At 43.2% G+C, this 12,016-nt stretch overlaps 1 protein-coding gene across 1 annotated transcript; it reads left to right on the top strand.

The window, feature by feature from the left end:
* Positions 1-758: 758 nt before the first annotated feature.
* On the top strand, positions 759-11,401 carry LOC111952616 (ADP-ribosylation factor 4). Its single transcript, XM_023971475.2, has 6 exons — positions 759-989; positions 1,631-1,711; positions 2,444-2,553; positions 2,683-2,754; positions 9,667-9,792; positions 9,872-11,401. Exons 1-6 carry the CDS (start codon positions 923-925, stop codon positions 9,956-9,958), a joined length of 543 nt encoding a protein of 180 aa, XP_023827243.1. The 5' UTR covers positions 759-922; the 3' UTR covers positions 9,959-11,401.
* The last annotated feature ends 615 nt before the right edge of the window (positions 11,402-12,016 follow it).

Raw genomic sequence — 12,016 nt, 5'->3', positions numbered from 1 at the left:
GTTTGAAACTTGGTAGTCAGTGTTGCAACCGAGGACAGAATAATTGAATTTGCTATGTGCTTCAGCACTAGGCGCCGCGGTCTCATTCTGTGAGCTTGTGTGGCCTACCACTTCGCGCTGAGCCGATGTTGCTCCTAGACATTTCCACTTCACAATAACAGCACTTACAATTGACCAGGGGAGCTCTAGCAGGTTGAAAAGGTGGCATCCTATGACGGTGCCACGTTGAAAGTCACTGAGCTCTTCAGGAAGGCCATTCTACTGCCAATGTTTTGTCTATGGAGATTACATGGCTGTGTGCTCGATTTTATACACCTGTCAGCAACGGGTGTGGCTGAAATAGCCAAATACACTAATTTGAAGGGGTGTCCACATACTTTTGTACTTCTATATTCAGTAAATGCAGTACATCGACTCTTCCTCGGGAAATACTGACCAGAGGGTCAATCTGATGTGACATTAGTTCGCATTGCAATAATAGCGTAACCGTGTTGTAATGACATCTGGTGCCACACAATTGAACTGCAGCTGGCTGGCAAAATCAGTGTGAACAAGTTACCTTTTACTATTWTTTTTTTAATGTGATACAAATGAGTAGTGTTGGGTCGGTCGAACCCGTAAATGCAGAGTCGTTTTACTTACGATAATGTTTGTCAAGACACCTGGCTTTGCATTAGTGGGTTAATATTATTGTTGTTGTTCAATTTCCATGACCACATTGAACCCACTGTATTACTAATAAAGTTGAGTCAAATAGATGACGTCGGGAGTTCCACGTTGGCCCGGACGTGGCAGCAGCATCAGAGGACAGAAATAAACGATTCTTGCTTTGGGTGTCACAAACAGAACGATTCACGCCTCGTCTCAACAACGACAAGAATTTAGAAAAGCTTTGCTTCAAATTTTGACATTCACTCACAACATGGGGCTTCTAATCTCGTCAGTTTTTACCAGACTGTTCGGCAAGAAACAGATGAGAATACTTATGGGTAAGTGTCAGCTGTTCGCTAACTAGCTGAAGTCGATGTCAGGTCATCTGTCTAACTTTAGCTTTCAAATGTAAAACTCACGCCACTGGAGTCTTTATTGAGTAAGTAGCCCATGAAGAAAAACTGATTCGTTGGACCCAAATGATTTAGCTTGAAGATTCAATAGTAACGGTAACAAACTAGCTAACGTTACGTTAGTTAACATTAAAGTAACGTTAGTAAATATTTGTTAGTGTTGCTAACTGCTACATTACTGTAGCTCGCTAACGGTAACTTTTTAACTCCCTCGTATTTCATATGTTACAACGATTCATCGATACGTATGCTATGATGCTGGTGAAGTTGTTTCGCGCACCTACAGTGCTGGTCATTAAAAAGAATGTTCATAGCCAACTAGCTAACAAAATACCTATCTACTCTAGCAATGTTGTCTTTGAGTAGTTTTTTTTGAGTAGTTTGTTAGTTCTAGTTAACGTTAGCTAGCCATTTTAGCTTATCTGTCATTTGCTGGTGGATTTTCGTATCTTCAAACAGCTGTATCGATATGGATAGTCAATGAGTGATTGCTCGCTCATGCTTGCAGTTGTATGTGCGAATGAGATCTCATTATTTTAATCATAACGTTGTTTGTGTTTTCTCAGTTGGCTTGGATGCTGCAGGGAAAACCACTATCTTGTACAAACTGAAGCTGGGAGAAATAGTGACCACCATTCCAACTATTGGTAAAACACACTCAAACAGTCACACCCACCACCTGTCACCCTCCAGTCTCAACTGTTCCTACTCCGGGCATCAACCTTTGTTGATGATCACCATAGCTAGGTATATTGGAGTCACTAATCACATTCACACAGAGTGTACAAAACATTAGGAACGCCTGCTCTTTCCATGACATCGACTGACCAGGTGAATCCAGATGACAGCTATGATCCCTTATTGATGCACGTGTTAAATCCACTTCAATCAGTGTAGATGGAGGAGACAGGTTAAAGATGGATTTTTAACCCTTTAGACATCGTTTGTGTGTGTGTGCCATTCAGAGGGTGAATGGGCAAGACAAAATATTTAAGTGCCTTTGAAATAGGTATGGTAGTAGGTGTCAGGTTTACAGTTTGAGTGTCAAGAACCGCAACGCTGCTGGGTTTCCTGTGTGTATCATGAATGGTTTTCCACCCACATTAGATCCAGCCAACTTGACAACTGTGGGAAGCATTGGAGTCACCATGGGCCAGCATCTCTGTGTTCCTAATGTTTTGTACACGTTGTATATAGCCTAATATTGACATCCATAAATTGTGGGAGTGACATTTAAACCCAATACATGCATACATACAGGTCCACCACACCCTCAAAGTTTCCAAGGTGATAGCTCATGTGACGACAATTGTTTTTGAACACTGGAAATTAGAAATGTCTATTTGTTTAAGGCCCTTAATGGTGTGTGTGGGTGACAGGCTTTAACGTGGAGACGGTGGAGTACAAGAACATCTGCTTCACCGTGTGGGATGTGGGTGGTCAGGACAAGATCAGACCTCTCTGGAGACACTACTTCCAGAACACACAGGTAACTCACGCACCAAAAGGAAACCGGGGAGGCTACACTACAGCCTGCTCTTTTACTACTCTTATGTAATGCCTCCGGGCATCCTCCTGACTGTCCCTGCCCTGCTCTGACTTTGTGTTCCTCCCTCAGGGTCTGATCTTTGTAGTAGACAGCAACGACAGAGAGAGAGTGGCTGAGTCTGCAGAGGAGCTCTCCAAAATGGTGGGTACAGTGCTCTAGATTAAAATAAGAAATACACTGGTGCTCACAAAAATACACTGGTGCTCACAACTTTAAAAAGTTAGAAGCACCACATGACATTTAGGAACACCTGAAAATTTGTTTTTTAAATGCTGTTTTTTAAAATTCAGAGCCTAAATTAATTTTAGCTGCTCTTGACACCTGTTGTGCCCTAGAAACTAATATGTAACATTGTAAATTAGGGCTGCACGATATATCGGTGAACCTATCGGTATCGGATGATATTAGCTAAAAATGCCAACATCGGTATTGGCCGATGTCTAGTTTAACACCGATGTCAAAGCTGACGTGCATACCTATATATCGTAGGTACGTGATGTAATGACGCCATGTAAAATTTTGCGGTACACCTGCAACACAGCATTCCTAACCTAGCCCACAATGTCAGTGTGACAACTCAAAAGACGAAATCCATTAAAGCCAAGATGATGTAATTCTTTGCCCTTGACAATCAACCGTTCTCTGTCGTGGCTGATGTTGGCTTTCGCCAACTGGTCGAGCACCGGTACACACGATCAAGTGCGCTATTTTTCAGATGTTGCCCTTCTGGAGTTATACAGTAATAGCGTCACTGCTATTAGCTTCACAACATACATACTATGGAACACAGTTTGGGTCTTTGCGTTTCAAAAAAGATACAGTAGCACTGTCAAAGCTGTGCAAACAAGCAAAAGCCGGCCACGAAATGTGTTTACAATACCTTGTTGGTAATAAAGCATAATTTGTTTGACCGCAACTTCTGGGGTAGCTAGCTTTAGCTTGGTACCTAGCTAGCGCCAATACAACCAGCCTGAAAACAATGACCAGTGGAAACGGCAGTCATTTTCATTATTCTCACTTGTTGTTCGCCTATTGAAATTTAACTTCAGTTCATGAAAATAAATAGCTAGCCAGCCACTTAACCTTGTTGCCCAAAGCTAACGTTATAAGCAGCCAGCTAGCTTCATCTGGCTAGTGAGGCTTGACCGGACTTGGTTATGTATTGTGAAGCTAGCCACAATAAGGATTAGGTACAATAGTGGTATTTGCGGTGTGTCTTCAAAATAAAATATGTAGTTGACAGTGATGCAAATATATACAAATAGTAGAATTATGTTATACTTTTATTTTGAAGACTAACTGCAAAGTCCACTATTGTGGCTAATCCTTATTGTGGCTAGCTTCACAAAGATGGGTTTGACCACCATTAATCAAATAAGAACTGTCTTATAAATTAGGGTTATTTTAGATGACACCTAGCTATATAGTTAGCTAGCTAACTATAGCTAATGAAACAGATAATGTTGTTTTGCTATGTTTTTGGGGAAGAACATTGTTTGCATCCACGAGCTAGCTAGCTTTTTATGACTAGCACTGTAGGTGCACAAGACAACTTTACCAGCATCATAGCATACGTATCGAATCGTTGTGACAGATGAAATACGAGTGATGGTGTATGAACGCGTTAAATTATGTGACGTGCAGTCATATTCAGATCCTGATTGGTCAACAAGCTTATTTGACACGTCAAGTAGTGTTATTTGACTTATCTTTTTTTGACATGCAAAGACCCAAACGGCGTTCCATAGCAATCCTGGTTGAGAATGAAACGCCTGAACAAATAAACAACGAAACAGCACAGCAAGTAAGTGAAAGAAATAATGGGAACATGCGTAAATGCCAACAAAATAACTCTTTGGTCAGTGTGGTGTGCGTGTGACCTTTATTTAACTAGGCAAGTCAGTTAAGAACAAATTCTTATTTACAATGACGGCCTACCCCGGCCAAACCCGGATGAAGCTGGGCCAATTGTGCGCCGCCCTATGGGACTCTCAATCGCGGGCGGATGTGATAGGGACTGGAGTGATGTCTCTTGCACTGAGATGCAGTGCCTTAGACCGCTGCGTCCATGTGTCTGTTAAGCATTCTAGTATAGTTAAAAGGCTGCAATTTTTTTTWATATCGGTATTTTTGGGGGCAAGGAAGATATCGGTATCAGCCAAAAAATGTAATATCGGTGCATCACTAGTGTGAATACATTAGTTTATTATAAAAGCTAAAATGTTGATACAAATATCTGGATATACTGGTGAAGTTACCAGACRGGTATACTACAAAGCAGGATCAATGAGTTAGCCAGCTAACTTTGATAAACAACCAGAAAAAACAGATTTTTCTGGTTCGTTAAGAAATCAAAACTTGTTGGTTGATTTTGGTGGTTGTCAATTAGACCATGCCCATTTCAAGCTTATCCCACCCCAAAAAATAGTTATTTCAGAATATTTAGGCAAGTTAGCTGGCTAATTCATTTATGCTGCTTTGTAGTATTATACTCTAGTTAGCTAGATAGCCATTGAGTTAACATGGCTGAACAAAGTGTAACAAATGGTTAACAACGTCAACGTGCGAGTTGTTTTAGAATGACCCGCGGCATGATTTATCAATGTGAAATGCACTATGGGAAGAGAAACATTTTGCACCGGTAAAATGGGCCGACTCTTTTGACCTGGTTGGTCTAGAAATTAAGCTGTTTGCGCTGCAGTAATGGTGCAACCATGACTCTTATGAATCTGCACAGATTTGTTTCCCTAGGGCACTCGGAAACAACGGTACAGCAAAGCTTTATCATTACAACAATTATCTGGGAGGTTTTTCACAGTGCTCCCAAAATAAAACAAAATATTTAGTCTCGTATGCAACCAAATTAGTTGCACTTTAGAGCCCTGGGTAGGAATATTTACTGTATGTATGATATGTAGCCAGCTAACAGTAGGTATATTTAGTGTTGGTATGGTATGTAGGCATAAAGGCCTGGTCTGTTTATTTATAATTGACTGGACATTGAAACTTGGTGGGGGTGCACACCACCATTTACATCGACGGGGCCGCAGTGCAGAGGGTCAAGGGCATCAAATTCCTCGGTGTCCACATAACGGAGGACTTAACATGGTCCTCTCACACCAGAAGGGTTGTGAAGAAGCCACGGCAACGCCTCTTCTCCCTCAGGAAGCTGAAACGTTTTTGCATGGCCCCTCAGATACTCAGGAACTTTTACAGCTGCACTATTGAGAGCATCCTGACTGGTTGTACCACCGTTTAGTACGGCAACTCCCATGACCGGAAGGCCCTACAGAAGGTGGTGCGGATAGCCCAGCGCATCACTGGGGGTGAGCTCCCAGGACATATATGCCAGGCGGTGTCTAAGAAAGGCCTGAAAGATTGCCCAAAACTCCAGCTACCCGAGACATGGGCTGTTCTCCATGCTCCCGTTCGGCAGGCAGTACTGGTGCATCAAAGCTCAGACAGACTCCTAAACAGCTTCTATCCCTTGRCCATAACTGTTAAATGGCTAACAACTACTCCTCTCCCACAGACTATCCAAACTGACGCTTAATTCCTTAAGCTGCTGTACATTGATTGCCAATACAATTAGTATTTATCCTGCTACTGGTCACTATTACCCCTGTTTACGTGTGTGTGTATACACTACCGTTCAAAAGTTTGGGGTCACTTGTAAATTTCGTTGTTTTCCATGAAAACATACATGAAATGAGTTGCAAAATGAATAGGAAATATAGTCAAGACGTTGACAAGGTTATAAATAATAATTTTTAATTTAAATATTTGTGTCCTTCAAACTTTGCTTTTGTCAAAGACTTCCATTTGCAGCAATTACAACCTTGCAGACCGTTTGCATTCTAGTTGTCAATTTGTTGAGGTAATCTGAAGAGATTTCACCCCATGCTTCCTGAAGCACCTCCCACAAGTTGGATTTGCTTGATGGCACTTCTTACGTACCATACGGTCAAGCTGCTCCCACAACCGCTCAATAGGGTTGAGATCCGGTGACTGTGCTGGCTACTCCATTATAGACAGAATACCAGCTGACTGCTTCTTCCCTAAATAGTTCTTGAATAGTTTGGAGCTGTGCATTGTCCTGTTGTAGGAGGAAATTGGMTCCAATTAAGCGCTGTCCACAGGGTATGGCATGGCAAAATGGAGTGATAGCCTTCTTCAAGATCCCTTTTACCCTGTACAAATCTCCCATTTTACCACAACCAAAGCACGCACAGATCACATTGGCTCCACCATGCTTGACAGATGGTGTCAAAGCACTCCCAGTATCTTCATTTTTTTCTGCGTCTCACGTATGTTCTTTGTGATCCAAACACCTCAAACACTTTTTTCCCAATCTTCCTCTGTATAGTGTCTGTTCTTTTGTCCATCTTAATCGTTTATTTTTATTGGCCAGTCTGAGATGTGGCTTTTTCTTTGCAACTCTGCCTAGAAGGCCAGCATCCCGGAGTTGCCTCTTCATTGTTGACGTTGAGACTGGTGTTTTGCGGGTACTATGTAATGAAGCTGCCAGTTGAACTTGTAAGGCGTCTGTTTCTCAAACTAGACACTCTAATGTACACTCCTCAAAAAAATAAAGGGAACACTAAAATAACACATCCTAGATCTGAATGAAATATTCTTATTAAATACTTTTTTCTTTACATAGTTGAATGTGCTGACAAAATCACACAAATGATCAATGGAAATCAAATTTCTCAACCCATGGAGGTCTGGATTTGGAGTCACACTCAAAATTTAAGTGGAAAACCACACTACAGGCTGATCCAACTGATGTAATGTCCTTAAAACAAGTCAAAATGRGGCTCAGTAGTTTTTGTGGCCTCCACGTGCCTGTATGACCTCCCTACAACGCCTGGGCATGCTCCTGATGAGGTGGCGGATGGTCTCCTGAGGGATCTCCTCCCAGACCTGGACTAAAGCATCCGCCAACTCCTGGACAGTCTGTGGTGCAACGTGGTTGGTGGATGGAGCGAGACATGATGTGCTCAATTAGATTCAGGTCTGGGTAATGGGCGGGCCAGTCCATAGCATCAATGCCTTCCTCTTGCAGGAACTGCTGACACACTCCAGCCACATGAGGTCTAGCATTGTCTTGCATTAGGAGGAACCCAGGCCAACCGCACCAGCATATGGTCTCACAAGGGGTCTGAGGATCTCATCTCGGTACCTAATGGCAGTCAGACTACCTCTGGCGAGCACATGGAGGGCTGTGCGGCCGCCCAAAGAAATGCCACCCCCACACCATGACTGACCCACCGCCAAACCGGTCATGCTGGAGGATGTTGCAGGCAGCAGAACATTCTCCACGGCGTCTCCAGACTCTGTCACGTCTGTCACATGTGCTCAGTGTGAACCTGCTTTCATCTGTGAAGAGCACAGTGCGCCAGTGGCGAATTTGCCACTCTTGGTGTTCTCTGGCAAATGCCAAACGTCCTGCACGGTGTTGGGCTGTAAGCACAACCCCCACCTGTGGATGTCGGGCCTGTTTCTGACCGTTTGAGCAGACACATGCACATTTGTGGCCTGCTGGAGGTCATTTTGCAGGGCTCTGGCAGTGCTCCCCCTGCTCCTCCTTGCACAAAGGCGGAGGTAGCGGTCCTGCTGCTGGGTTGTTGCACTCCTACGGCCTCCTCCACATCTCTTGATGTACTGGCCTGTCTCCTGGTAGTGCCTCCATGCTCTGGACACTACGCTGACAGACACAGCAAACCTTCTTGCCACAGCTCGCATTGATGTGCCATCCTGGATGAGCTGCACTACCTGAGCCACTTGTGTGGGTTGTAGACTCTGTCTCATGCTACCACTAGAGTGAAAGCACCGCCAGCATTCAAAAGTGACCAAAACATCAGCCAGGAAGCATAGGAACTGAGAAGTGGTCTGTGGTCACCACCTGCAGAACCACTCCTTTATTGGGGGTGTCTTGCTAATTACCTATCATTTCCACCTGTTGTCTATTCCATTTGCGCAACAGCATGTGAAATTTATTGTCAATCAGTGTTGCTTCCTAAGTGGACAGTTTGATTTCACAGAAGTGTGATTGACTTGGAGTTACATTGTGGTGTTTAAGTGTTCCCTTTATTTTTTTGAGCAGTGTACTTGTCGTCTTGCTCATTTGTGCACCGGGGCCTCCCACWCTTTCTATTCTGGTTAGAGCCAATTTGCGCTGTTCTGTGACGGGAGTAGTACACAGCGTTGTACGAGATATTCCGTTTCTTGGCAATTTCTTGCATGGAAAAACCTTCATTTCTCAGAACATGAATAGACTGATGACTTTGATGACTTTGAGAAGAAAGTGCTTTGTTTCTGGCCATTTTGAGCCTGTAATCGAACCCACAAATGCTGATGCTCCAGATACTCACTAGTCTAAAGAAGGCCTGTTTTATTGCTTCTTTAATCAGAACAACAGTTATCAGCTGTGCTAACATAATTGCCTAAGTGTTTTATTTTTATAAACTTGGATTAGCTAACATAACGTGCCATTGGAACACAGGAGTGATGGTTACTGATAATGGGCCTCTGTACACCTATGTAGATATTCCATAAAAAATATGCAGTTTCCAGCTACAATAGTCATTTACAACATTAACAATGTCTACAATGTATTTCTGATCAATTTGATGTTATTTTAATGGACAAAATGTGCTTTTTAAAAAACAAGGACATTTAAGTGACCCCAAACTTCTGCACGGTTGTGTATATAATTGGTATATTACCAAAAGTMTTTATATATTCATGCTACCAGTCACTTTTTCAGCCCTGTTTGCTTGAATAGCCTACCAGTCACTTTATGTATAAATCCACCTTAACCACTCCTGTACCTGCACATTGAATAAGGTACTGGCACTGACATGTGTATATACTTGTGTTCCTTAATAAACTGACGAGTTACTCTATCACTGCATTGTTGGGAACGCCCTCTCAAGGTAAGAATTTCACTGTGCTGTTTTACACCTCTTGTATCCTGTGCATGTGGTGAATAAGCTTTGAAACTCAGTATCTCAAACTAGCGATCTAATCACTGTCCCCCCCCCCCAGCTCCAGGAGGATGAGTTGAGAGAAGCAGTATTGCTGGTGTTTGCTAACAAGCAGGACCTTCCCAACGCTATGGCGGTCAGCGACCTCACAGACAAACTGGGACTGCAGAGCCTCCGCAGCAGAGTGGTGAGTCTCACTCACGCCCGTGTAAACTCCGACATAGACATACACGCACACTCTTCTCAATGTTTTTCTTCCTCCTTAGTGGCACGTGCAGGCGACCTGTGCGACGCAGGGCACAGGGCTGTATGAAGGACTGGACTGGCTTTCCAACGAGCTGTCCAAGCAGTAATACCGGACATAACAGGCGAGAGAAGCAGAGAACGATAGAGGGTGAGAACACCTCGGGGAGAGAGAGACTGACACCTTTAATCAACTTTGGTCTTGAAGAACCTGTGCCCCTAGAGTGGACAGAACTTGTGGACAATGCAATCAATACCTATTGGAACATGTTATTATGTTACTACTCTTTTTACTTTGTCATCCCTTCAGATACTTGTCTAATCTTCACATTTTCCCCAACCTCATGTCTCGCAGCAGATAAACTGTCGCTCTGTTGCATGTTTAGAAATTGCTGCTCTGAGACACCATGGAGACGACCCCTCTTTCCACATTGTTCAACTGAGTCGAAGTTGCCCCAAAACGCTGATCCTGGGTCACACTTTTTTCTTATTGTTTTGTATATGCCTATGGTTAAGATTAGGATTGGGTGTGTTGTAATCTGATCCTAGATCTGTGGTTAAGGGCAACTTCTACCTCAAAGTGTTCAGCTCCACTAGACTTCATGGACATTTTCACTGAAACAACCTTACCCCTGTGACCTCATTGCCATTCTATGTCACCTCGGGAAGGACAGAAGCTTCTAGAATGAGATGAAGACACTGATGCCATAAACCTCAAGATGTTTGAGGAAGTCTTTCTGCGCTGGGAGCCAAATGGAACTCCTTTAGTGACTGGAACCACTGGAAACAGTTGGCTCCTGGTACTTACTATTTTCTTCATCTCATTGTAGAGTAGGTTTGCTCTGGGTTCTCCACTTAGAAAATATGAGATTCTTGACACTTGTCCTTTTAATTTTTTATGCAATAACCCATTTCCTTATGTGCTTTGATGTAAACTGGGAATCTGAAATGGTTAGGTAGTTGCTGCCACTAAGCATTGAAACGGGCTGAATACTTTTTCATCCACCTTATTGTTCAGGTTAGGATGGGTTATCTGATCTAGGAGCTGTGTTTAGGTATGACTTCTACCTCAAGCAAGTTGAAACCACACGAGGCTGTTTTGTGAGAATAAGCAGCACCTAACCCAGACTGGGCCTGTTCTAATACTTAAATGTTTTCTTCCCTCCTGCCCTTCCTTGAACGTTATTAGATTTAAGAAATACTGGCTTGAAACAATGCAGTGGAAACCTTGTCCTCACTTGACCAATCTTTGATGACCTAAAGGGAAGAAGCAGAAATTGTGTTTTCTAAGCATTGGAACAAGGCCAATATCAGTGTTGTATAGTGCAGTGGCATGCTTTGGCTCAGCTCCGCATGGTTGTGGTTAGGTGTGCTCTTCTGGCTGATTTTGCACACTTAATCTGACCCTTCCACACATACCCCTACCCACTCCCCGGGCTAGGCATACATTCCAGCTGACTGWCTTCTTCTGGAAGCTGCCTCACAACTTTGAATGATGTGATAACTAATTGTTTTATAAAAGATCTCAAAATAAATTCACCTGTTAAATTGTGTTTTTCTGAGGATTTAACTTTGCTTGTCTATGTTCATGTGTTCTGGATATTTCAGTATATGTATGTAATTCTCTGTAGATTGCGTTAATGTGTAATGTACTCATGCTTCATCTTTGGCAGCCACACGCTTTAGGTCTCTCTGGTGGAAGTGAATTTGCTCCTTTCTGGTATTGTGCCAAAGCCAACACTAGACAAACCTGAGGGTGACACATTCACTTGCCTGGCTGAGTGGCAATCTGGAATGAGATGAAACCAGGACCAAACTGATGCAAATTACTTCTGTCTAATGTCCTTGATTTCACACAGTGCCTCAGTCAGGTTTTACCAAAAATATAGAGGGTGTGACACCATAGTCCACACTGCCACATCTCGTTTTAGGGTGAAGTTTGGGGGGGGGGGGACTAAACGTGAACCCGGAGGGGCCCCAGGACTGAGTTTGGGGACATGTAATAGAGGACTGAAATGTTCAGACAGATCATGAGATGGCAGTTGTAATCCAACAGAGGGAGTAGTTAGCATGGTAGTGTGTGTGTCAGCCCAGGTAGTTTCTGTTGGGAGGGGTTGGGTACAAGCTGTGTTTGTGCTAAGTCAGTAATATGAAATGTGACATCTTTG

Source organism: Salvelinus sp. IW2-2015, linkage group LG26 (genome assembly GCF_002910315.2).
Source record: "Salvelinus sp. IW2-2015 linkage group LG26, ASM291031v2, whole genome shotgun sequence".
NCBI lineage: Eukaryota > Metazoa > Chordata > Actinopteri > Salmoniformes > Salmonidae > Salvelinus > Salvelinus sp. IW2-2015.
This window is presented reverse-complemented; position numbering and strand designations above follow the sequence as displayed.

What these genes read in the sequence shown, in the direction of transcription:
- LOC111952616 (XM_023971475.2), top strand. Translation starts at nt 923, where the DNA reads ATGGGGCTTCTAATCTCGTCAGTTTTTACCAGACTGTTCGGCAAGAAA. An exon ending in ACAGATGAGAATACTTATGG is followed by an intron (nt 990 to 1,630) that starts GTAAGTGTCAGC and finishes GTGTTTTCTCAG; the next exon opens with TTGGCTTGGATGCTGCAGGG. An exon ending in GACCACCATTCCAACTATTG is followed by an intron (nt 1,712 to 2,443) that starts GTAAAACACACT and finishes TGTGGGTGACAG; the next exon opens with GCTTTAACGTGGAGACGGTG.